At 38.0% G+C, this 27,618-nt stretch overlaps 1 protein-coding gene across 1 annotated transcript in view; it reads left to right on the plus strand.

The window, feature by feature from the left end:
* The first annotated feature begins 715 nt into the window (after window positions 1–715).
* LOC145691510 (D-aspartate oxidase-like) overlaps window positions 716–27,618 on the plus strand; it is a 32,324-nt gene continuing 5,421 nt past the window's right edge. The window contains exons 1-6 of the mRNA XM_081766919.1: window positions 716–912; window positions 10,929–11,123; window positions 14,424–14,646; window positions 19,200–19,267; window positions 25,337–25,454; window positions 27,220–27,318. Of these exons, the coding sequence (XP_081623045.1) occupies window positions 716–912; window positions 10,929–11,123; window positions 14,424–14,646; window positions 19,200–19,267; window positions 25,337–25,454; window positions 27,220–27,318 (900 nt within the window). The remainder of the gene's footprint in view (window positions 913–10,928; window positions 11,124–14,423; window positions 14,647–19,199; window positions 19,268–25,336; window positions 25,455–27,219; window positions 27,319–27,618) is intronic.

Below are 27,618 nucleotides of genomic sequence, written 5' to 3' on the forward strand. Positions count from 1 at the left end.
ACTCCCAGAAAACCCACAGACATGATATTTCCACCACAAATTTACTTGGCCGAAGATCGAACCAAGGACCATACACAACAGAATTAAGACATTGTACCCCCAGGATAAGATTAAGGAAATAATAATAATAATAATAATAATAATAATAATAATAATAATAATAATAATAATAATAATAATAATAATAATAATAATAATATAACAAAACTACTGTTACTAAAATTATAGAAATGTAAACGATTTTGAATATGATAGCAAATACTGTGTAAATAATAGGCGGACGATTGATCAAAATAACATTTTATGCTATACAGTGTAGTAGGCTATCACCTGCCCGATCGTCGTAACCGCAGACGGTCTAAGTGGACGAATACCTGTAGAAGCATATTGAAGAATGAAATGAAATCTTTAAGTTTTTCGTCCCACGGTTAGGCTAAAGGAGACGGTGATGATGAGAGATGAGTGAAATGGTGGAATGAAAAAAATGGGAGGAAACGGGAGAACCCCGAGGAAACCCACGAGCATGGTGTTTGTCCACCACAAAGTCAACATGGATCGAGCTGGGATCGAACTAAGGACCCCAAGCACCGGAGGTGAACGCTCTACCACTGAGCCACTGCGCATCCCTACAAGCATATTGATATGAGGTTTAATAATGAAATTACGGCATTCAAGTTTCACGTCTAAAGTATGATATTAATTTCCACAGGTTGCAATGGAACATTCTCGAGTGGCAATCGTCGGGGGAGGAATCATAGGCCTGACGACCGCAGTCACCATCCAGAAGTTGATTCCTGAGGCCACAGTGACTATTCTAACGAATCAATTGACTCCCTACACAACGAGTGACGGCGCTGGTGGAATCTGGGCACCTTCCTATGAACTGGGAGATACTCCACAAAAAGATATTATGTAAGCAATTTAACTCAGAAATCATGTTATTTATTTACATTTAATATACGCGTGGGTGTATATATATACAGATGATGATCAGAAAAATGGAAACACCTGCAGTTGGCTACACGTCAGATGTATGGGTTGGCAGTGGTGTCGTGGCGCCCGCCACGCCGGACCGCTGGTGGTGGTGTGTTAGGTCGGTCTCCATACTACGTCAGGCGTAATGGAACAGCAGTGTCCAGTGGCTGCAAAAGACGGAGGTAGTGTAAAATGGGAGACCTCTCAGATTTTCAAAGAGGGCAAATTGTTGGTGCGCGGTTATGTGGAGTGAGTGTGACGGCAGTGGCTACTGTGTTAAGTGTGTCGCGTGGGACAGTGTCGAAGGTGATGACGGCCTACACAACACACGGGAAAACCACATCGGCGAAGCGGAACAGTGGGCGGAAGAAAATCATGAGTGACAGGTCACGCCGAGTATTAAAGCGCAGTCACGCAGAACCGTCGTGCCACTGCGGAGCAAGTGACGGAGGAACTCAATCAGCACCTCCCCCACCTTGTTTCGACAATCACAGTCCGCCGCGAATTACATGACATGAACTTACGGGGTCGTGTTGCACGGGCCAAACCGCTCATCAGGGACCATAACGCTTTCGCATGCCGCAAATGGTGCCGCGACCATGCAACTTGGACCGTTGAGGACTGGAAACATGTGATATGGTCGGATGAGTCATCCTTCGCCCTATTCCAACCACGGGCCGTGTTTATGTGTGGAGAACGCCCAAAGAAGCTTATGATCTGCAGTGTCTCCGCCCAACTGTGAAACATGGCGGCGGCTCGGTGATGCTGTGGGCCGCCATATCATAGTTTACATTGGGTCCTGTGGTCACACTTAGCGGATGAATCACTGCCAACGATTATGTCGCAATTTTAGGATACCACTTGAATCCTATGGTCCGGATGTTGTTCACGGACAAAGACGCCATCTTCCAGGATGATAATGCACCCATTCACAGAGCTGGCGTTGTTGCAGCGTGGTTTGAGGAACATCGGGATGAAGTTCAACACATCCCCTGGCCCGCCCAATCCCCAGATCTCAACATAATTGAACATCTGTGGTCCGTCTTGGAAACACGACTCCGGCGACGATTTCCACCTCCATCCTCTCTCACAAAACTGGCCGATGTTCTGCACGAGGAATGGTGTAAAATTCCACTTGCTACCATTCACGACTTCTATGCCGCCATCCCACTTCGCATCAAGGCTGTTCTGAAGGCCAAAGGTGGCCCGACACCATATTAATCTGGTAAGTTGCAATTTCGTTCAGGTGTTTCCATTTTTCTGATCACCATCTGTATATATAATGAACTATATAGGGTGTTAATGAACTATACCGACAAACTAAGAGGTGATTCCTCACATCAAAATAAGAGAAAAAGTCCGTATGGACCTATGGCAAAAAGTGCATACTTTCAGAGCTAGGGCTGTCCAAAATCGCGAAAAAGCTAAATTTCAACAGGCCCTATTTTGAATTCGAGAAATTGTGGATGGTCGTCCTTATCAGCGTAAAGGAAGCCATGCATACACTATCCAAAAGTTCATATTTCATCAATTTTCAATAAGTATACAGGGTGTAATTCTCAGATATGTTCTCAATAGAGTTTTCAAATATACCCTGATTCCAAGGAAGGTTCAAAGTAGGCAGAAGGTAAGCCTTAACAACAATGGACACCCAATTCTTCGGAGGGAAGTCGGAAGTGTTAGGAACCGGCAGCTTCATTTGTGTGTGTGTGTTCAGAATAACGTGTGATGCGATGTATTTCGTCACGGTATATTTCACGTTTTCTTCACTTATAAGCGTGAAGAAAAGTATCGCAGCATACGTTTTCCCGAGTACGAAAGACCATGCTGCTGACCATCCTTAACACTTCCGACATCGTGCCAAAGGATTCCGTGTTCACTTTTATTAAGACTTATCGTTTGCCTACTTTGGACCAATCATAAGTCAGAGCATATCTAAAAATTCGGTTGATGGCATGTCTAGGAATTTCACCCTGCAGGGATATTCTGTATACTTATTGAACATTAATGAAATGTGCAGTTTTGGTCTGTTTGCATGACTTCCTTTGCACTGATAAGGACACCATCCACAGTCTCTCGAATTCGAAATAAGTCCTCTTGAAATTTGGCTTTTTCGCGATTTTGGACAGTCCTAGCTCTGAAACTATGCACTTTCCCCCACAGGTGCATCATATGAACTTTTTCTCTTATTTTGATATAAGGAATCACCTGTTACTGTTTGTCGGTTTAGTTCGTTAACACCCTATATTGTGAGACATTTTCATATATATATTCAGTATTATGAAAGAAATTCAAAACCATGAATAGTAGCACATGGTTGAATTTCTGAATACAGTGTATACTATAGCATGGTAGTATTTTCTATGCTTAGGCCTAATATTATTCAATTTTTTTCTGCAACTATTCTTCCAAACCTGCTATTCTCTCCGCCAAAAGATTATCCCAAAATTTCCTCCTCCCAGATATTTGAATGGAGGAAAATTTATAAATGAAATCTTGTAGTTTTACTCCCATGATTATGCTAGCTAGGCTAAAGGAGACGATGATGATGAGAAATGAATGAAATGATGGAATGAAGAAAGTAGGAGGAAACGGGAGAACCCCGAGAAAACTCACGCACACGTCCTCACCACAAAGTCCACTTGGCGCGAGCTGGGATCGAACCAGGGACCCCATACACTACAGGTGGGGGAAATTTATATCCGAAACATTTTGTTCCGAGAAAGACATTATCCATAATGTCCTGTTTTTGTTCGAAGGAGCAAAACATAATGTCTAGATTCCTATTCACATGTATGCAAAAGGTATGTGAACAATAGTATAATTAAAAAAAAAAGAATCGGACCGCAATTTTCATTGTCTTATACAATCATATTGAGCCTTAAGGCGGATTTTCATGCAAGCATTCGTTGCGTTCTTTTGCTTGCGATTTCGCTGAATAGCCAATTGAGAAAGTTGTTTAAGTACGGTTCTACATGTAACACAACTTTCTGTTGGCTACTTATACCAGACGCGTCCAGAAAGTAAGTTTACCACGCGTCCCATAGCTAGGAAACGGTATGTTGCGCGAAGCGCCTGCGTGTATGTGAGAGAGTAAGGTCCTAACATGGCGCATGCGCCAGCAGAACTTCCCTAATTCTCTCAGTAGCTTCGTGGCAGTGATTGAAGATTGGCGTTCCTATTCCAGCTCCCGCCGCGTGTGAAGTGCGAGTAGTGATAAATTTTTTGAATGCATAGGGCAAGTAAAAAATATTTATCCCAGAATCCTCCACAGGGTCCCAGACGGGGTCCTACTCAAAATTTTCAAATGTGAATAGAGGTCAAGTAGCATATTGTTGGAAAGCTGTTGGGAAATGAAAGAGGACGGAGCAAGTCTCGACTCTCTAAAATTACCTTGTGTAAAGTAACCTCTGGTCAAAATGTGCATCTTCATTTCGATTCTCCGAGCGCACTCATTTTCCATTATGCAATCGGCACTTGCTGTTATTGTGAGACATTTGCATGTATTCACTGTTCCTGGTGCAAGATTTTTGTTTGTTTGTTTGTTTGAATCATTTTATAATTGATAATCCAGACAACGAGCATAAGTACCACTATTGCACAGTCATAAACATAAATAAGTAGAGGTAAAAGTCTATTTCTTATGGCTCCAATCTCTACTTATTTATGTTCATGGTTGTACATTATATGTTAACTAGTCAGTTCTATACTCAAAGATGTCAAATGTTATGTCTCTTTTTTATTTCTTAATTTGCTTTTATTTTATTATATCTTTTATTTATTTAGATAATACTGGGCCCAAAGAGCAGAATTTCAAAGTAAGGGCATTTCCTTTTCGTTGATTACAAGAATTAAAGTGAAAATAAACTAAAGCCCGACTACAGAAAGAAGAACTAAAACTCAAAATGTATGCACAGTGTTATCGTAGAGCGTCCAGACTTGTTCCATCTGCTTTCATTTAACAACAGCTTTAAACGATATGCTACTTGACCCCCCTTGTAATTTGAAAATTTTGAGTAGGACCCCGTCTGGGACAAATATTTTTACTTTCAATCATTGTACTTTTGAAAAGATGGCACACATGTTTTCCTGCTTTGACATCTGTCTAACCGTTCCAGTTTTTTTTTTTGGGGGGGGGAGGTGACCATACACTTTACAATGACGTTTTTGCTGACATTTTGACCGGCCTCCATTTTGCACAGGGTAATTTTAGAGAGTCGAGACTTGTTCCGTCTTCTTTCAGTTCCCAGCAGGTTTCCAACGATATGGTACTTGACCCCCTTACCTTTTGCAATTTTTAAGTTGGACCCGCCTGGGACACTGCGAATGACCCTGGGACAACACTTTTCGCTTTGATACGTTGCTCTTTTAAAATGATCAAATACGTTTTTCCCTGTTTTGGCATTTGTCTCATCGTTTGCGATTTCTAGTGGAAATGGATTTTCTGGACACCCTGTATATTCATATAACTCGCGCAGTACATGCATTCTGAATTTTTTTATTAGTTTCGTAATAGGCGTCATTAGTGCTTTCCATTGGTATACAAACCATCTTTCACTTGGATATAAATTCTCCCTCTCTTCCCTCCTAAGGAGAGTGAGAGGAGTGACACGTAAAAGTGTACGAAAATGACCGATTTAGTATCGAATCCATAGTTATCGGGTTCGCTGAGACGAATAGTCTTTCTTCCCGTTTAAATCTAAGTTCAGTCCCCGTTATCACCTCTGGAAGGAGCAATGTTGACATGTATATTAATCAAAAACGACTTGTATTAGTGTTGAATCCACAACTTTCGGGTCCCCTAAGTTGATTTTTGACTGTTTCGATACCCTGTAAGTCCAAGTTCAGCCTCCAGAGGCGTAAGATTACCTGGCGCCCTTAGGGGTGGGTAGGAAACAGGGAACGTGTAAAGATATAAAAATGGCCTATATTATTATCGAATCCATAATTTGGGAGTCTCTGAAATGAATAATGACATTTCCATTGCCATTTAAGTCAACGTTTAGTCCCCATTACCACATCTAATAACTGGGGAGGAGATACTTGTAAAAATGATCGGAAAGGACTGATAATAATGCTGGATTGACACCTTCCGGTATCTCTGGGAGAAACGGTCACACTCCAGATATCGTTAAAGTCCCAGTTCATCAACAATCGGTATGGCGTAAGAAATAAAATGTCTTAAATGGCTGAGATTAGTGTCAATTCTATAGTTTTTTGGGTCACTAAGCTGTTAGCTGACAAGCTCTTTATCTTTCTCTTTCTTTCTCTCTCTCTTATATATATATATATATATATATATATATATATATATATATATATATATATATATATAAGACATATGACTTCCAATCTGCAGAAAGTAGGCCTACTTGGAAGTAAGACACCCCAAATTGAGGGAGTTGGAAGGGATGACGTGTAAAAATAATCAAAAACGGCCGACATTAGTGATTAGTGTGCAATCCATAGCTTACAGGGTTGTTCAAATCAAATTGTGGCGCTCCCAACAACGGCGCCGACCTTCCAAAATTTATGTGGGTTCATATAGATGGTAGGACGTGTTAACCTATATGTTTTTAGAGAAGTCGCGGTATTTGATTGATTTTTTTTAGTTATAATCTTATATGAACACTGTCATTAAGGGCTGTGCTGTGACAAAGTAAAATATATAGGTACTATAAGGATAAGTTGGGGCTGCCCAAGCTCAGTCGGTAATACGTCTGACTTAAACGCAAGAGAAACGGGTTCAAACCCGGGTGCAAACTAAAAATCTTGTGGGTGCTGCGCCTCGGCTCGGCTATTGGAGAAACGAATACATAGTCTAGTTTATATTAATAACCGCTAGATGTCAGTTGTCTTCTGTTTTGCTTGGTAACCGTCATATTTTTAAAATGGCCACTCCGCAGCAGAAATCATTTTGTGTTCTCGAGTTTGCGAAGTGCAATTCCGTGATTACAGTGCAAAGACGTTTCAGGTTGATGTACCAAATTGATCCTCCGAATGGGTGGAACATTCGCAGACGATATCGACAGTTTGTAGATACAGGATGTGTATATAAAGGAAAGAGTCCTGGCCGCCCTCGTGTTCCTGAAAAAAATGTTGCACGAATTCAAACTGCTTTCCAACGTAGTCCTTCAAAATCAACTGGTCGTGCCAGTCAGGAGTTACAAGTGCCTACAACAACAATTTGGCGTGTTTTGAGACGTCGCATCGGTTGGTTATGAAGCCGTACAAGTTACAGCGGTTACAAGCTCTGCGTCCTGATGACAAATTAGTCTGGAGGAAATCCATCGAAACTAAAAATTTCAGTATGTCTAATGTTTCTCGGTTTTCTTAACCTAATTTGAGGGTGCTGAATCTGAATCTGCCGGGTGTACAAATGTACACCTTGAGCGTTTTGAGTAATTCAAGATGGCGGCCAGGATGGCGGCTGTAAAATTGATAGGAATATTTTTGTATATTTTATCAAGATGGGTATCAAATTATATGTTTTTTAGGTTGCAGATTCTAATAATAATGTCAGAAATGTTATGAAATTGATACAAATCGAGGTATTCAATATGGCGCCCAATATGGCGGCCGTAAAACTGACAAGAATATTTTTGGAGTATTGTATCGACATGGGTGTCGAATTATATGTTTTTCGGGTTGCATATTTCAATAGTTACTTCAAAAACCTTATGAAATTGATATAAATCAATATATTCAATATGGAATATTCAGATTTGCGACCCTCGAGCTACGTACATGCTTAGAACAATATCTGATACACTGAAATTTTGGATTGGGTGTTGATGCTTTCTCCGTCACCGCAACTCACCTTGTTTGCACTCCAGAACATTTTTTCCACATTTTGGACTTTTCTATATTTATTTACAAAATCATTATTTTCTGTGTGCAAAAGAAAACAAACAACACAAGCTTAGGTTTGAAGATTTTCTTATTTTTTTTCCCGGACGTTTTCTTAATCAAAAATTATATTGCTGGCCACATTAATGCGAAATATGTACATTTACAATACAAAATGCCGATCTTTCTATGTTACTCCGCAACAAAATAATAAATATCACAGATCAGTCACTTGTCAGTCTTCGTCAGAAGAAGTATCCATGTTTTCGTCTTCTAGATTCCTAGTATTTTGACGTGTGAAGATATTCTGGCATCGTTTAGAGACTTCACAATTGCAGAAGTCAGTGCAGTTATTATGATTTGCCACACAACCACAACATCCTTTACACATGTTTTCAGAAGAAGAGCCGCAACTCACCGTCTTCAAGAGTCTTTCGGTGCCATCACAGTTCCCGGTGGTACAGTAGCTGGTTCCAATGTTTTGTTCAACTCATCACGATACCACCCAAAATGTGTCTGATCGATGTCTGGTGGGTCTGGTTTATCTGCTTGTTTCCAAATACAAGCCTGGAAATGAGCTCTTTTTACATTTTCAGAGAATGCCTCCGTAGTTGCTGGCAAGCTATTCAATTTCGGGATATGTACAGCAGACTTCTTTGACAATTTCTTCAGCCAGACATCTCTTCTGACATCAGACATTGTAGGGCCAGTTTCCTACTACCATAGCAAGAAGCTATACACTCAGTTGTCTCCTCAATCACATCTTCAAGTAGTGATGTCTTACTTCCAAGCTTTCCCCACTTTGTCGTACTTTCATTGCCTTCTGCTTTCCAATGCCATAAAGAGTAGGAACTGTATCGCAGCCAGAAAGGGAATGAAGTGCTAGTAAGTTTGAAACAATACCACGGTGTTTGGACACTGACAATCCAATGTCAATAACTCCTCTATGACTTTGAGTTGCCTCCATAAATATGTTACAAGTAAGTTTTTGTGTGTGGTAGTGGTGCATCAGGAGGAGAAGAACATCTGTGTCATCACTAATTACATTGATTGTACAATTTCTGTCCGGCTGATTGGCTACCGTCACTACTTGTGTGATAATTATGACATCAGCCTCTTCGTGAGTGTTTTTCATATTTTGAAGTTCCTTGATACAATCAGCAGTTATTTCTGTTGTAACATCTTCTGGTCCAGTGATGAATAGGCTTTTGGTGGAATCTGATGGCAACCCTTCTGTCATTAGATACTAGCAGATCAGCTGTACTAGTTGTACCTTATTCTTCGTAACATTTGGCACAACTTCTTGGGAGGGCAAGGACGTGTTGAAAGACAATTTATGATACCTGCTATATGTTGATCCTGTTCTGACGCTTCTTATTCCTCCTTTGGTGCTGTACTCCTTATATTAGTCAAATATCAGGTACACGTTGCATTTGTTCAATTGCTCAAGCACATATGACCGATACAATTTTATGAAGTCAAGAACAGTTCCGTTAGATGGCCAGTTGATCACCCACAAAACAGCACAACCAAGTATGATAGCATCTTCGTGCTTGTACGATCTCATAGACTTCGCTACCTGTAATATTTCTTTCAGTTTTGAATTACTTTTGCAGAACCTGGGAGTCCCATATTCATCAAACAAAGATGTGAGGACAGCGGCAAGCTCATATGAAATAATTCCTTTAGCTTCAATATCTCTTGTAGATGCGAGTCACATTGCACGCGTGTACAAGAGTTCTGTCAATGACACCAATACTAGCTGTTTTTTGTCGTCATCGCAGGAAACATTACGAACCGTTGTTTAGATTGGATCGTGAAAACCAGTTGGTAGTTTTTCTTCGTAAGAACACAACGCCTTCTCACCTATCTCAACAGCATTATTGACATTCACTTTCTGGCAACAAATTTTCCCTGTCACAATATTCACAATAGTTTTTGGGTGATCATCGGTCTTCAGAGGATCTATACAATGAGACAGCTTTTCCTTTAACTTAATTCGGTCTGAAGCATCTCCTTTTACTCAAGATGGCATTCCTTCCTTATGCTTAGTTATTTCCATATCTCGTCCAGCATCTCTCATGACATAAATGTCATTTACTAAACGACTGCAGGTGTGAAGGCTGAAAGCCCATCGCTTCACTGCTGACGGATTTAGTGTAAGTCCGACTATTCCTCCTGGTCCATGGCCATAACGCATAAATGTATTCTCAATGAACATCTCTGACCATATAGCATTCCAGATACCTGGTTTGTGACGCTGAACATGTTCGCATTTCATAAATCGTTCTAGTATTTCACTTGGAAATATCTCTTATTTTGTTTCTGAGATATTTTTCCTAAATTCTATGAAAATCCTGCCATCTGTGAGCACAAAATTAAGATTTTACGATTTATCATTACTCATGTCAGTAAATATTTTTTTCAAAAATAGATTTCAGAAATGACAACATAAACTTCTTTTGCAGCCGCCATATTGGGCGCCATATTGAATATCTCAATTTGTATCAATTTCATAACATTTTTGACTTTATTATTAGAATCTGCAACCCAAAAAACATATAATTTAATACCCATCTTGATAAAATATACAAAACTATTCCTATCACTTTTACAGCCGCCATATTGGCTGCCATCTTGAATTACTCAAAATGCTCAAGGTGTACATTTGTACACCCAGCAGATTCAGATTCAGCACCTTCAAATGAACTAAAAACCGCTGAAAAACATTAGACATACTGAAATTTTTGGTTTGGTCCAAAAATAGGGTTTTTCCTCCAGACTAAATTTTCTCCTCTCCACTTAAAGACGTTCGAGTCTTCAGGACTGATAATAAAATAACTGCAATGTATTAAAATATATGTTTTGTAATAGTACTTCTTATCTTATATCAATTTTGTGTGCCAATACGATCTAGATTCAAAAACTTGAAACTCTTTTTCCTTGTTTCCTTGTCCTACCTCCCATATGAACAGACAAGTGCTTAACCTGTGAGGCAATTTTCATTGTGTAGACTAATTTTGCTATATTAAACAAATTTATATGCCGAGTTAAAAATGCTTAATTTTAAACCTAATTTACTTATTTGTATTTTGCATGAACAGCCGCTGGGCAGAGATATCACACAGGAAATTCTCCGAAATATGGCGATCACCAGATGGCGGTGAAGCGGGAATTATTCTTCTGCCAATTTTCAGGTTTTCACTGGAGAAAAGGCCTGTGCTATGGAAGGACATTGTTTTTGGTTACCTCCCAATGTCCCGAGACAAATTCAAAGAAATTGGAAAGGAGAATTACAGGTAAATGTAACAGATACATTAAATTATTGTTGTACATTTTTGAGATACCGTACCATTCAATTTCAGTTTTGAACTTTTTGTTTAAAGCTACGTTTCTAGAAAGTAGTAGTATGACTTCAATCGATCACCAATACCAAGTTGTGGACAAACACTGTTTGCGTGGGTTTTCTCAGGGTTCTTCTGTTTCCTTCCACTTTTTTCATTCCACCATTTCATTAATTTCTCATTATCACTGTCTTCTTTAACCTACACGGCTAAACGTGGGACGTAAAGCTCAAAAATTTCATTTTATTTCATTTTGACCAATACCAAGTTACATTAAACACTTTAATGAGAAACTTCTATAACTCCCTATTATTATTAATATTCGCTGTCAGTGGCGTATTTTTTGAGCTATCGTGTCTAAGGGCGACACCCCTACTACATTACACTCGAAAGCTAATTCAAACATGAACACTATCTTATAATAATAAGTTTACAGTTTATTATCTTCTTATAATGGTACGAGTTTCTCTGAAGTTGTTTTTGCAAACATAAATAGTACTAATATAGCCTACAGAAATTAGCTTTATATGCAGGTCGCCTCGCTTTCTTAGGAGACTCATGACGTGGCAACGTTGTGGAAACCGGTTACTAGTGTTGGTAGGAAGAATCAAGGGCGCTGATTTCTCTAAATTTGGGAGGGTCCATTCAGATGCAGAAGGCATATATGAGGATTTTAAGACAAATTGCATTCAAATTATGCCAAATATTGTATAGCCATAAATAGAATGCTGGGAGCACACATGAGCTGCTGGGAGGGGGAGGACTGGGCTTCCGCGGACCCCAGTTCTACCCTTGGCAAGAATCATGTAACTTGAAAGCATTCACGTTGGCTTATTACTAACAGTGTACTAATGGCTTGGCAAGCTAGTCTATTTACCGCTGAACTTATCGCTTTGCATGGATATGAACAACAAAATAAAAGGATGTTATTCAAGGAATAATATAGCAGCCATTTTGTGGAAATTCTTTCGGACATCTTTTGTTAATCGGTATTTTACCTTCTTCACTGGCTATTCCATTCTTAATTTGAGAATGGGTTGTCATTATACATACAACTTACTTCAGTGACTTATCATCACTGGCGGACATAGATCGGGGCTGGGGGGCTACCTCCCCAGTTTTTTGAGTGGGGAAAAAATTTTAAGCAATTATTTATATATACATTTTAAAGTCCATACATAGGTAGTTAACTCATGATATATCTATCATAGTCTGGGTTCTGGCTGCTCGCCTCCCAGATTTACCTTCTAGATCTGCCACTGGTCATCATCAGCATCATCATAGTATTCTATCATTATTGCCAGGTCACTTGTCACAATTTAAAAGGTCACTTCCATGTTATTCTGCTAGCCTCTTCGTCTTCCACGTACGATTTTTCTGTTTTGATATCCTCCATCAATTGTAGCCTCCTTCGCCCTCTCCCTCTCTTTCCTACCGCCATACTCTCTAGCACGTCTCTTATGACACAGTTTCTTCTTATCCAATGTCCCAACCAGTTTCTCTTCCTCTTCTTAATAACTAAAATTGTTCTTTTCTCCCCCCCCATTTCTAACACCCTCTCATTTGTTTTCCACTCGACCTAATTCTCTCCGTTCATCTCCATACCCACATTTGGAAACGTTCCAGTCGTTTGTAATTATTTTTGCGTAGCATGTTTCTGCCCGATACAGTACAACACTCCACACGAATCATTTTATGAGTTTTTTTCTCAACTCTTTATTCAAGGTCACACAAAATAGTATTTTCTTTCTCCTAAAGGCTTCTTTCGCTATTCCTATCCTTGCTTTTATTTCACGTTTACACTTTATATCGTCGCTAACAATACTACCCAGGTATCGAAAACTAGTCACCTGTCCTATTTCTCCTCTCTTACTTCTATATTTGACACCAATGCTTCGTCCCAATCACCATGGCTTTTGTCTTTTTAACACTTATTTCCATCCTTTATTCTTTCATAGCCCTTCCTAAAGTTTTTTTAACATCTTCTGTTTAGATTCCGCCACAAGTGTCATATCATCTGCAAAACGTATACATTAATGTAATTACAATCCATTAGTCTCATGAGTGATGTATTGTAATTACATTAACCTGGGGAAGTAAAATATCAGGAGGAAAAATGTCAATATTTATTTTTGGGAACGTATCTTATGTATAGAAAAGAATGGCAAATAGAATGTTTGTTTATAAGCCTAAAAGTGAATACAATAACTGTGGATTTAAAGTTAATTAACGAAATCGGGACATATTTTTCAGTGTTAGAAACTGATGAAGGAAAAGTTTCTGATAGGTTGTTTCAGCACAGGGAAGATATTGCATGATACGTCATCAACAGAGGTGAGTCTTGAGGGAAGACACATCGGTAAATATTAACATTTTATCGCTGCAAACTACAAGTTATCTGCTCAGAATGGTTAATAGAAGGTTTGAGCCTGCTCAGAGATATGATGCCGCTTTAGTTAGGGCACTTAATGGCCTGAAAAGTAAAGTTAAATAGAAACATCCTAGCCACTATTTCTTCATTTTCCACATATGTTGTGTATTACTACTACTACTACTACTACTACTACTACTACTACTACTACTACTACTACTACAGTACAACCCCTCAAATCCGAACTAATTGGGGCTGAAGCCTGTTCGGATTTCGGGGAGTTCGGATTACCCGGGAAATAATAATACGTACTTATTTCGTCACTGAATTGGCGGTAAAACAACGACTGAGGTTAAACAGGGTGGCCCAGTGGTCGAAAGGGCAGTGACCTTGACTGGCAGGTGTACTCATGTCCAAAGTGATTGTAGCATATCTATAACTGTCTTCTTGTAAGAATATAATTAGATAATGATTTAGAATAAGCATTAAGTCTAAAAATGTTGAAACCTTAAAAAAACTAAATTTGTGTTATTAAATCTATTTTCTTTTCCATTTTCCAGCTGTAGTTATTTTTTTTTTCCTCCTGAGAACGTGTTCGGATTTGCCGGGTTTTCGGATTTCAGGGATTCGGATTTGAGGGGTTGTACTGTACTACTACTACTACTACTACTACTACTACTACTACTAATAATAATAATAATAATAATAATAATAATAATAATAATAATAATAATAATAATAATAATAATATAAATACTATATTATGAAGGTTAATGGTAGTCCATGCAGTCAAACAAGTAGCCGCTGCTATTATCACTATTATTTCATCATTTTTTGTGCTATTTTTATTATCTTATTATTATTAATAAATTGTATCCCTTCAGACACGGCGGAGAATTCGTGTCGTTTATCTGCGAGCCAACCAAGATGATGAGATATTTGATTCAAAAATTTCAACAAAATGGTGGATTGATTGAACGATATCATGTTACATCGTTGGAGGATCTAGGGAACCGTTTCGACGTCGTTGTCAACTGCACTGGACTTCAAGCTGGAGCCTTAGTGAAGGACAAGTCAGTGTTTCCGAAGAGAGGGCAACTGGCGAGAGTATGTAAAAAAAAAGAATTAGAAATTCTGTAAATAAAAACAAGTTATTTTCATTGTGAAATGAAACCAAAAATAAAGAACTAACGGTTATGGCATTAGTAAAAAGTACCTACTGTAAAATAATCTTGATAAGTGAGTAGGTGAGCAATTTAACACACGGGATTTAATTTTCTCTCACAACCTTTTTTGTGACTTTAAGTGTTGTTCGAAGACCAACACAAAGTCATCTAAGCTGTTTGGGTAAAAATAGGTGTTCCAAGGCCCAGGCACCCAAACGATGGATTCCACAGAGCTCCAGGCAAGCTAAGTGGATAAGGTTTAGAAATTTTCAGTGCTCCAGGCAAGCTAGGAGGTTGCAGTTAATATTCTCTCAGAGCTGCAGACAAGATAAACCGAAACTGATGTTGATGTAGACCTTACATGGTGTTAGGCCTATATACTCTCTTATGGACAGCGGTGGTGATAAACGGCGTGACAAACATCTTGGCATTTGAAGGCGGAGCTCCAAGTTCCCTTTAAATGCTGCTAGCAAATGAGAGGCTAGCGGTATTGCTACGTTTATCTTGCACACACCCACGTCTACCCTTTGCCACCTGATCATGCTGTAGTTCGTGTGCTTAGCCATAACCACACTCCTTATCACTTGGCAACATCGCGTCAGAGCTTGCGTTTTATTCGTTTAGGTAAAATGCCAAAATGTTTGTCACAGGCTTTAGTGTTCCTCGTTTATCACATGACGAGGATGCCTGTCGTCTGCTTGCTTGTAGTAGTTGTAATAAGAGATTTCGTGGTTTTATTTACAAATAAAAAGCAAAGCATGTGTTGCTGTTTAGAAATATAGAAACTTATATACGCTTCTAATTGCGCTGTTTATACTAACATCAGGATAGTGAATTCAATGGAACTATTTTAAAACATATCCGTCCATGGAGCCACGAGAAAAAAGTACTTCAAAGTTGGGATATTTGCATTTATTTATATTCCAAATTTGAGATATTCTCGTGACCCTGTGCGATGCATATATTTAAAAAAAATAGTTTCCTTGGGTTGAGAATCACGTAATTAGTATAAAAAACGCAATTGGAAATTCATGTAAGTGTGGGCACTTTGTACTAATGGGATGATCATTAGTTTTTTTGTACAGACCTATAGTGACCGCAACGACTCGTGAAGCCTGTTCTCTACACCAATCATAGAACTGCTTTGCTTCACGTGTGATGAATCCGAAGAATTCGGTACTATTCGTGAAGCTGACTTCTGAGCGCACACTTGAAAAAATGTGAAACAGCTTAGATGTACTAACAATGTTTCCAAACTTAGAGAACACTACGAATAAGCAACAACAACAACATGAAGGAAACAGCACTAAAAGGACTATTACACGAATATTAACACTAATTGGAACTAAATAGTAACAATAATAATAGGAAAAATATAAAACAAGACAAGAAAAAATAAAACGAGAGTTAGCGGTGATCTGACAAGACTCTATCATCGGAAGAAGTTCTCCGTATAGCGCAAGAGACGTCACTCGCAAAATTTCATGGATGGGGGTTGATGACAGGGACACAACCTTTCCGTTCTATTCTGTGGTCAAATTGATACATGTAGATCAAGCTTCACGACTCTGTGCGATCACTATAATATTGAAACACGGTACTAAATACTGGTGTTGTCATGTAGCTTGTTGAGTCAACTTATTATGGTTTAGTCTCCTTCCTTAAACAAGTAATACCATTGGAAGTTAAAATAATTTCAATTTACTAGCGAATATTTTGAATGTATTTATTTTTTTATTTCATTTTAGTTATCAAAATAGAAGGAATATAATATATATTTGAATTGAAAATAGAATTTATGTTCTCATTACAACTAGATCCTTTCGTACAAACATAAAATTAAATAATCTTTCTATACAGGCAATAACTTACTTGTTCTAACAAGTAATAAGGGAAACATTTTTTAAATTTTAATTTATTCATTAACAATTTTGTAAATTATCATTATATTCTTTCCTTTGCACGTAGTTTCGAAAATCTTTTGTACTTGTCTAATCGAGAGTTAAAGAAAACATTTTTTTTTTACTGCATGTTGTTGCAACGCAATTTTTATCACCTTAATGTAGAGACCTGCACGGGCCGGGGGCGGGCCGACACTGATTTCTCTTTAGGGCGGGCTAGGCTGGGGCCGATTAATTGCAATTCTTTAATAATTATTGACTTTCGTTAAACGATAATTAGAATAAAGGCAAACGTTGAAGAAGTGTACCCGTGAAAAATGTTACAAAATGAAACTTTTAAAATTTATCGGGCCCGGGCCGGGATTGGGCCAAGAATTTTAAAAACTTGCCGGGCCGGGCTCGGGCTGAACATTTCCAAAACTTTTCGGGCCCGGGCTGGGCCGGGCCTACGTACATTCGAGCTGGATTGGGCTTGGGCCGAAAAATTCGACCCGTGCAGGTCTCTACCTTAATGCCATGTAAAATCATGCCATGTCGATGCAAATGGGACAAAGTTCTACCGACTAGTTATTGAAATATTCTGTACTGGCCTGCTACCAGAGGGGGCTAAGGGCGCCAGGCTCCCCTCCAAACCACAATACAAAAAACACAATTTAGATATGTGTAAGAGAATTTTTTTAATGTCTTGCCCTCCCCCTAACATACTCATAGCCCGCCCCCAAACCTCTGTGGCTGGTTTCGGGCCTGATTCTGTATATTAGTATGTTTCAAACCTTTTCCTTAATGTAGTTTATATTGTCTGATGCACATTTAAAAATTCAGGCCACGCTAGTTTGCCTCAGACTATATCGTGTTGATGGGATTTTCTCGCGGTTCATCCGTTTCCTCCTACATTCTCATTCTACCAATTCAGTCATTAATTATACACATTCATTAATTATTCGTTTCCTTTAGCTTAAAAGGCACAACTGTTGATCTCTACACTACAAATTTCGTTTCATTTGATATTTCGTTTAAAAAATGTAGTTTATTTTACACGTGCTTTAATTTTCTTATTATCTCTAAAATATTTAGGGAACATGGTGGTTCAATAGTAGAGCGCTTACTCTGGAGTGAAGGGGCCACGGTTCGATCCATGGCCAAGTAAGTTAATATTGGACAGCATCGTGTCTGTGAGTTTTTTCGTTGTACTTCCGTTTCCTCCCACGCTCTCATTCCACCATCATTCATTTGCTTTAGTCATCGGTTCCCTTAGCATAAGGGAAATAATCATGGGACATTAACCAAGATTTCTAAAATATTTAACTTGTTATGTGGAGTCTTGAATTACTATAAATGGATAGAGAGGGAAGTGCTTTATTAATCTTCTATATATATCTATGATAATTTAAAATTTGTTGTTCCCTTGGATCCAGTATAGAAATGTATTGTTTGTAAGTTGTCCTCAGCGAGACATAGTATGCATCAAGACATTTCTTCCAAGTTTATTCTTTACATGTTTGGTTCCCGAACTATATAATACAGTGCGTTCAATTTAAAACCGACCCCCAAGGTACATATATGTGAGACAAAACAATATCTCTGTCCGTCCACCATCTCCTTCCCTTTTGTCCCAGCCATCTGCTACAAGTAATACTATACAACACTGACAAGAGAACACCGACACAACCAAGGATGTTATAAAATAGAAGATCTGCCCATACGTATCTTCATCATATGAACTCAATGAAGCCAAAAAGCAACCGAGCATCGTCTGAGCCGGCACGTCTGATTGGCTAATCTCATTTCCGCCATGATTGTTGGCTCGAAACATTGCGATCTTAGTGGCGCAGAGTGGGCAGAGTAGGTGTGGCGAAGCTGTGACGTATGGCTTCACGATTTTGTTGTATAGGCAGATCCTTTATTTTAGCCCATAAAACCCAAATATTGTTCAAGTAAGAATTTTTGAACAAAACTTTCATGATTCACTAAATAAGCGTCTTAGATAACAGAAATGTCCAAAAAAGTGTTTTCGAATGAATTGGAAACCCAATGTAACACTTGTGACTCAGCGAGGAACAGACGTAGTTTACAACTTTAATTTAGTACATGAACAATTACTATTTTACCAGAGTAATTATTGACCCATTTAGATACAGGAAAAATAAATTATTAGGGAGTTAAATACTTACTTATCATAGGAATAAATAAAATATATCCGGAAGCTGAAATGCGCTCGAGAACTCCATGAGGCACATCCAGCTACTGAGAACAAAAATTGAATAAAATTGCTAAAACCTGAAGAAAGGGAACGAAACAAAGCTTGCTACAAAGGTTTATGTGTTGCTTATAAAGTGCAATGGGTATTTGTGTAAAACGTTTGAAACTAACTTTATAAGGTCAACAGGAAATCAATGTGACACCTGTGATACACTGGGGATTTCTGGGTTATAACATCCTTGGACACAACAATCAAACAAAATGGAAATTACTTTTAAATTAAGTGCATCTGGGAGTTGGCTTTGCAATAAACTCACTAAATTTATTCCATGTGTGCTATTATCTTCACAACCTTCTTATAACTAACTCTACTGAAATTGTCTTATCCCGACAGGTGAAAGCTCCTTGGATATTCCATGGCCTGCTTGACGACAGCGGAGAAGCAGACAGTATCATCCCTAAGTATGTGCTCAGAATATCTTTAAACATTTTCTTGTCATTTACATATCATACACTACTCTTCCGCAAACCATCACCATTTTCTACTTACATAATGAACTGGGTTAGCATTTTAGGGGAAATTTTCATATTTAAAATGGGAACGGTTCACTTCCTTATTGACAAGGGGGGAAAAGAAACGTTCAAAACAAATTTCTTCAATTTTATGTGTAGTTTCATCTAGCATGTTTCCACATCATAATCTGACAGTTTAGGCGTAATTCTGTGTATGATTTCCCAGTTGACCGACCACAATACACAGGGGTGTAGCCAGCAGGTTTGTGTAGGGGGGGCCCGTCGTTTCTGAGGGGGGGGGGCAGCTACAATGTACAAAGCAAAAAAAGTGTTGCTGCTAGTGTTTTTGAGGCCTGAAAAAAAGGAAAATTTTGGTTTCCTTCTGGAAAGCAAAAAATACTATTTAGCTTCTTCTTCTTCTTCTTCTTTTATTATTATTATTATTATTATTATTATTATTATTATTATTATTATTATTATTATTATTATTATTATTATTATTATTATTATTATTATTATTTTCTCCGTAAATTATATTCAAGGTAGTTTTTATTATGCTTAATCAAGAACTACTGCCCGGGACCAAACGCTATACTTTTGTGCATAACTATAAAGGTAACCAAGAAAGTTCTGTCCCTTTTTGTGGAGGTCTGTGTTCAATCGGACCTGACACCGTGAGTTGAATGCGAGTGGAGATAAGGCGAACTTCAGTTATTGGTGTGGGTATATCCAACATACTACCTGGTTGTAGCAATTCAGACACATCGTGAACTTGCGTAAAGACAGAGGGAACATGGGACATCCACAGAGCGTCATAAGAGCATGTATGCTGAACGAGTTCAAATGGAGGTCAAACGCCGCTCTAGCGAGACAGAAGATATGCCAGGCCTTTGGTGAGGGTGTCGTGACGACGCGGACATTGCAGCGATGGTTTAACAAGTTAAGGACGATGACGAAACACCCGAAAACACCACATGCCAGAAGACCAACACATGTACGTACAAAGAGGAACTGGGACTACAATTCAGTGTGTGGGGAAACCATTCGGCAGCACATCCATCAACTTGTGAAGCACTACAAGTTGGGTCGATGGGTCTCTCATATTTTGACTCCGGGCCAGCGGCAGTCCCCTGTGTTTATTTACTGTTTCGGAGCCATTTCTGGACAGGGCGTTAACACGTGATAAAAAGTGTGTCCTATACGAAGCTCCACGGCGCCGTCATCATTGGTTAGCATCCCATGAACCGATTTCAAAACAGCCGAAACCAGCACTGCACCAGAAGAAGGTTCTTCTGTGTGTTTGGTGCATCGTGCATCGGGAACTGCTACCAGCTGGTCAGAGTATCAATGTAACTGTGTAGTGTCAGCAGTTGAGCTGTGCTCAACAAAAACTGAAAACTCTGGAGCCATCACTTCTGAATTGCAAATGGGCCCTCGTTTACGGAACAACGCTAAGTCCCACGTGGCTAGGATGGCTCAGGACACCATTCTACGCCTTGGATGGGAAACAATATTACAACCACTATATTCCCCGGGTATTGCACCGTCTGATTATCACCTGTTCCATTCTTTGGACAATCACCTTAGAGGACGCCAGTTCAAATCCCTAGTAAAAGTCCAAACTGCACCTGATACTTTCTTCGTTTTACGGCCCACCAAGTCCTACCGTGATGGATTCCATGGCCTTCCAGAACGTTTTCAGAAGGTCGTCGATGCTGATGGGGACTATTTTTGATCTTCCAGGTTAGGTGACATATCGATGTTCGAAGGTGGTGGATGAAAAAGCAACAAAACTTTTCTTGGTTACCTTTATATTTAAATGTAAGACCTTGTATACAGAACCTATCTACACAAGATTGATTTTCTTTGAAATTTCACTTAATTTCTTTACGGTTTCTTGACAAAAATATTTATTTATTATTCGTGACTAAAAAAAACATAATTATTTTATTACAGTGAGTAAAAATAAAAGAGAGAGCGAATGAAATCCAAATTGAAGAAAAGCATTGTTTCTCACCAAATTTTCCATCCTCTATGTCTTTTAAAACACCTGTTAAAGCATATAAAATATACTTTACTTACAAATCAGTTTAGTACCTTTGTTTTATGGCTGTATTTGTAGTATCTTGTTAAAACGTTTGTCTTCAACTGTCAAATATAAGTCGCAGTAAATTGTGTAATCTGCTGTCACAAAAAAGTATCCTATTTTTCGATCGGTATAAGAAAGAGATACTATACTATTTTTCGATCGGTATGGAAAAACAATATTTCTCCATACTATTTTACCGTAAATTATTAATTCTCAATAATCATTGTTACTTTTAAATGAATGAAGCAAGATAATTTTACTATGATGTTTTAAAACAGCGTTTCCCAACCTTTTTCAACTTGCGGCACACTACAGGTGTAACTTGAATTCTTGCGGCACACTCATATAGCTATTATTATTATTATTATTTGTAAATATAAAATACAGTGTTATTTTTTCTCTGTGATTACTGATCTCACAGAGAAGAAAGCTCGATCACTGGTTTTCCCCAGTGGTAAATTATTATGCTTATTTTCCATTCTAATTTAAAACTTGACAATAATTGCAATGAAATATATGACTCAGATTTCTAAAAATACAATTCCTTTTTCGAAAACTGTATCCAACCTTTCACAAAAAAGAAAAGATCACTAAATAATGAACGAACAAACAAATCTCTTTTACTTTTAAAACACAAATGTAGGTAATTTGTATGCATGTTTGCTTTGTCGAAATGATTGAATGATATTTTAAAATTTTAATATACGAAATTATCTGCAACAATAAAGAAGCAATAATGGTAATAACAATGATAACAAATACTTTTTCTCAACATTAAAAATGTACAGAAAAGTAACTCAGTATGAAACTTAAAATTGTAGATTCATAGTAGAGGCTCATAGTAATGTGAAATACAAATATACATTTTCCCCTGTGTCTTGCAATTTGATTGCTACAGAATTAATAATTTTGTCTCAATTTCCTCGCGGCACACCAGCGACTCACTCGCGGCACACCACTGTGCCGCGGCACACCGGTTGGGAAACGCTGTTTTAAAAGCTGGTCATTTGGGGGGGGGCCAGGAAACCATTTAGGGGGGCCTGGCCCCGATGGGCCCCCCCTTGGCTACACCCCTGACAATACATGACCTTGGTACCGTGGAAAAATGGAAAAGCACTAGTCTGGGATTTCACATGTTCCGATACGTTTGCTCCTTCCAACTGAATTAGTCCCAGAAGCGACAGTCCTATTAGCGACATGAACTGTTATCTGTCCTATGAGCGACCGATTCATTTACATTGAGATGATGGAAGATGATATGATTCCCTCTCGTGAAATATGTTTGCCTCTGGCGTTATTAGCGCCCGAACCACCTTGCTATGAAAGTACTGGTTCATGCTATGAAAATTGTACGTGCCAGTAATACAGTTCATCAAATATATTTTCCCTCTACAGTGAGTCCAAATAAAACTTATTTTAATTTTGAGTTAGATTTGACATAAAACATATCAAATAACTTAGCGAGACAACACGGACATTTCCATGAAAAGTATATTCCTATGTAATTATTGAAAATCCAATTGTAATACCCCCTTTCTTGAAAAGCTCTGTTTTCTGTACTTAATTTGATTCAAATCTAATTACTCACTAAGCACAGTAATATATTTTATTTTGAAAAACTTAAACGTGTAACAGTTTCGCCAACTATCTACCTTTTAGACTTCCAAAGACACTGAATAAAATGAAAAAAAGTCAATGATAAAATACAGCTTTTGAGATCCTTTACATCTGATTGGCTATTCTCAACCAATCTCACCAATTACAATGCAGTTCACTCTAAACAATCCAAAAGGTAAACAAACTCTTTAAACTACCTTCCTCCCTATTGTAAGCTACTAAAACGTAAACTAATTGCTTAATTTGCCTTCCTTCCTTGTTTTGACTTATACATAAAAGCTTGTCGTATACCAATCTGAAATAATCCCTTATAACTAGACGAACTGTTAAGTCCTGCGAGAGATTTGTAACTTGTGTAATAATTTCTTCGAATACATTTTTTTTTTTTTTAAGATTTCTTTGATATCCTCAAGTGGTGAACACCCTCTTTCCATGGGCGCCCGATGGGAAGGCAGGGATCACCCCCCAGGCTCACAAAAATGTATACGTAATATAGCAAACCACGTATATTAAATACCAGATATACCAGACATGGTACAGCAACCATGAAGATGCCCCTCCCTAGAAAATTTTCTTCGGGCGCCTTTACCTCTTTTTGATTTCTTTCTTATGCCATAAACATATTCAATCTAAACTTATGCTCCGCATCATTTTAACATGAAATTTTTAATTATATTAGAATCATAGACAAAGGCTCTAAATATTTAGTTAGTTTTCCCCTTGATATAGTCAGTGTATTCATAGAAAGTAATTCAAAAATATAATATTAGGAAAAACGTATAAAATATTGTTAGTGTAATGAGAGTAGTCTCACGTATTAAATTCAGGTAGAGCAAAATTTTTCATAGTACATTTTGTTAGGTTCTAAATAGCATGAGCAAGAAACAAGTTAAAGAAGAGAGAACCTTGTCTTCTTCCATTATCTTAGTATGAACGAATCGGTGACTCATAGAGCAGTTAACAGATCGAATCGGTCGCTCATAGGACAGTTAACAGTTCCTGTCGCTAATAGGAATGTCGCAAGTGGGACGACACCTTCCAACTTACCCCATTCTTCAATTCAGGCAGGTCTCGTCGCCGCTCACAGAGAATCAGACAAAAGACTAAAATACTCAAACCTATTGGACAAATATTGGTTTGTAACAGTAGCAATAGAAACCAGTGGGTCTTGGGGTCACGAAGGATCTAATTTCATTAATGAAGTTGGTCATCGAATAGCAATCAAAACTGGTGACCCCCGAGCGACTGCATTCCTTTTCCAACGTATCAGCATCGCCATCCAGCGCGGGAATGTGTCATCGATCTTAGGCACATTACCTCCTGGTAAAGAACTGGACGAGATTTTTCTTCTATAACACACAATAAGACGGAAGGAGACATATCCGAGGAGGCTGACAACCACTTTGACTATGTTCATGAAGAATGTTTTGAATCCAGTTTGGATAAATATAAATTCTTGGAAGTCATGGCTAATACCGGTAAATTTGGGAGTGGTAGCAACATTATCTACAGATTTTGCTTTGTTACTCAAAATCGTTAAAGACCCGAAGGATATTGTTGTCAAGCTGTCCGATGTTTATTTTGGAACAAATATGATGGCTACAGATAATCTACGCATTCTTACATGTGCTTATAAGGAAGAAATCAAAATTTTAATGTTTATATTTTAAATTTATACATATATTCATATACGTAAATAAAGTTGTTCATTTCTTCTTAAAATTGTGTGATCGGGTATTGACATTCGCATGATTTTTTAAAAAAATATTTGAGTGTTGGATGCTTTACGTTATTGAGATTAATTCCTGTCTGTAATAAATGGCACACAAATCATTAAATTCTTGTAAATTCTGTATCCTCAGAGAACACTATATTCTTTTTTTTTTTTAATGCTATGTTTGCTCTTCACTTGTTCTAGTGGTTGATACGTGTCCCTTTGGTCCACGGGGTTCCGGATTCGATTCCCATGTTGAGGTAAAAATGTGCCAGGAATGTGTATCGCTATTTTTTCTTCCAGAACGAATCTTGAATCTTTGGTGGTTTGACTAGGTGTTTTCTAAATTGTGAAGTTTAACATTTGCAAATACTATTAGCAGGTAAATACAGACTACATTACAATTTAGTACAAAGACATTTTTTAAACCATGAACTGATATGTAATAAAAACAAATTGAAAGTGAAAATAACAACACTCTAAGCCTACAAATGTATGAATTGATATTTTATTTATTTATTTATTTATTTAGAGTTATAAAACTCTTAAACCATGAGAAAAAATATTCTTAGATTATTTGTTATTCTTGTTATTCCAGTGAAGAACGAGTGGTGATGGGAGGAACTGTTAAAGTAGGCGATTGGTCTACCATTCCAACCTCTAGCGATGAAGAACTAATTCGTGGAAATTGTCTCAAGATGATCCCAGGACTCAAAGTAAGGATTTAATGAAATATTCTGTTTTCCTTATTCACACTGGAAAACATTACTCACTCAAAAAAAGGAAAAGCGAATATACTGCCTGCTCATTCGACTCTATTGTCCAATAATAAGAGTTATTTATTGTAATTGAACAAGATGTAGCAGTAGACAAAATCAAGCGTTAACTTCGTATGCTGACTACAATTACAATTGATTCAAAGAAACTTCCCTAGCAACACACTTGTTAGCCCGCTGGTCAAGATGGTTGGAAATTTGTAATGGCCCAACCTATTTGAAGTCCCTGTTGGCCAAACAACAATTGGCCGTCATTCATCCAACAGTTTGTACCTCTCAGTCCCAATCGTCATTTTCCTCCTTCATTGGGGTCGTTTCAGCTGGTTGGCAAATGCTCATCAGAGTAGAGGGTCAGTGTTGGCACTTTTCTAGCCTACCGTTTCCCACTGTTGGGCCTACAGTCTAAAGTAGGGGCTATAAAAGCACTTGATGCCAGAATTTTGCATTGGGTAAAATAGCAGTGATGTCATTTGATCACATTTGCAATGAGTAAAATTATGCATGGATCTATTTAGCCCTGCTATTATATTTACTGTATATTAATTTCATGACAAAAAGAGATTGGATAAAATGTTTTGTACGTGTGTCTAAATCCACAATATATCTTTTTATTATGGTGTCATCTGAGTATATTGTAGTAGGAAAGTACATAAATTATTACTGTGTAAGTCTACAAAAGTAAAAAAGTAAAGGGTTTAATTATGTTTTCTTGTGGAACTCTTATTAATATTCCAAGTATATCCAACCATTTATTTTCTAAATACTGCCTGTTTTCTATTTTTCTAAATAAAATATAATCAACGATGACAATTTAGCATCCTTAACTTCATAAAGTTGTCATTTATGTTACATCCTTTCAAATATCGTACATCTTCTTGTAGAATTTTGCTTTCCCAACAGATACTGAAATTCTCCTCGCTAGTATAGTGACTAAATCTAGTGTTTTTTGTTCATAAGGTTCTGGGTGGAAAGCATCGAATACACTACAGGGACCCAGCTCCCACTTTAAAGGCAAATATCCTACGTTTCTTATATAGCCTCGCTTCTGCAAAAGGACGTATATGCGTATCAATCAATCAATCAAGCAGCAGCCACTGTAATTGCTTTGTTTGAAACAGAAATCTCATATTGAAGATTTCTCTGTCAATCATTCGCAGCATCTTCGCAATTAATATCTAATAGCCTAGCCAATATATTACCTAACGCGGGTTTCTCAACATCGGGGTAGCGAAAGGAATACCTGAGGATCGTAAAAGGAGGAGAAAAAGATAAATATAATTAGAATTTAGCAGCGGAAAAAATATTTTTTAAAGATTATTTTAGTAGATATATTTTTATTTCTGCCAAATATATCGAGGAATATTGAAGAAAATTTTAAACGAGTAAAAAATCGTTTGATAATCAAAAGACTAACCGGAAATTATTATCAGTATCGTTGGCAGGAGGTCGTGGTATGAGATAGGTTGAAAATTCTAACCTAACGTATTCTATACAGTTGTTCATTTATTAGAATAATCTTTAGAACAAAACGTATTCTAGGTAGATCACGGCAATTGTTTTCAATATTTTAGAAACGTATCTTCAAGTATTAAGGTCTATCATTAAAATCTCAAATCAGGAACTTAAATATTGTGTAGTGTGACGATATACATACTAAATACTCTATATGTACGTGCAGCTAATCGTAAGTTTGTATTCTTCCAAGCACGCAGAATTATTGGATAGCTGGGCAGGATTACGACCTGGAAGGACTCGTGTGAGGCTCGAGGCGGAGATTCTGAAGTTGAAAACTGGAACATTTCAGGTTGGTTACATTCTTAACATTGATAAATACATTTCAGATTGTTAATATTGATAAATACATTTCAGGTTCGTAGTCACTAACGTTCTCGCCTTCGGTGCGAGTGGTCCCGCGTTCGATTCCCGGTGGGGGGCGCTCGGCCGAAAAAGTGCAACAAGCTTTTTCAGGCCAGTCATCCTGAATGAGTTTCCATGGTTTTCCTCATTCCCACCAGGCAAATGCTGGGGTGGTACCTAACTTATAGGTCGCCGGCCGTTTCCTTTCTTCCCCAATCCTTTCTTCCTTCCCTTTCCCCGGACAGTG

Source organism: Thermobia domestica, chromosome 8 (genome assembly GCF_964235325.1).
Source record: "Thermobia domestica chromosome 8, izTheDome1.hap1.1, whole genome shotgun sequence".
In the NCBI taxonomy this organism is placed as follows: domain Eukaryota; kingdom Metazoa; phylum Arthropoda; class Insecta; order Zygentoma; family Lepismatidae; genus Thermobia; species Thermobia domestica.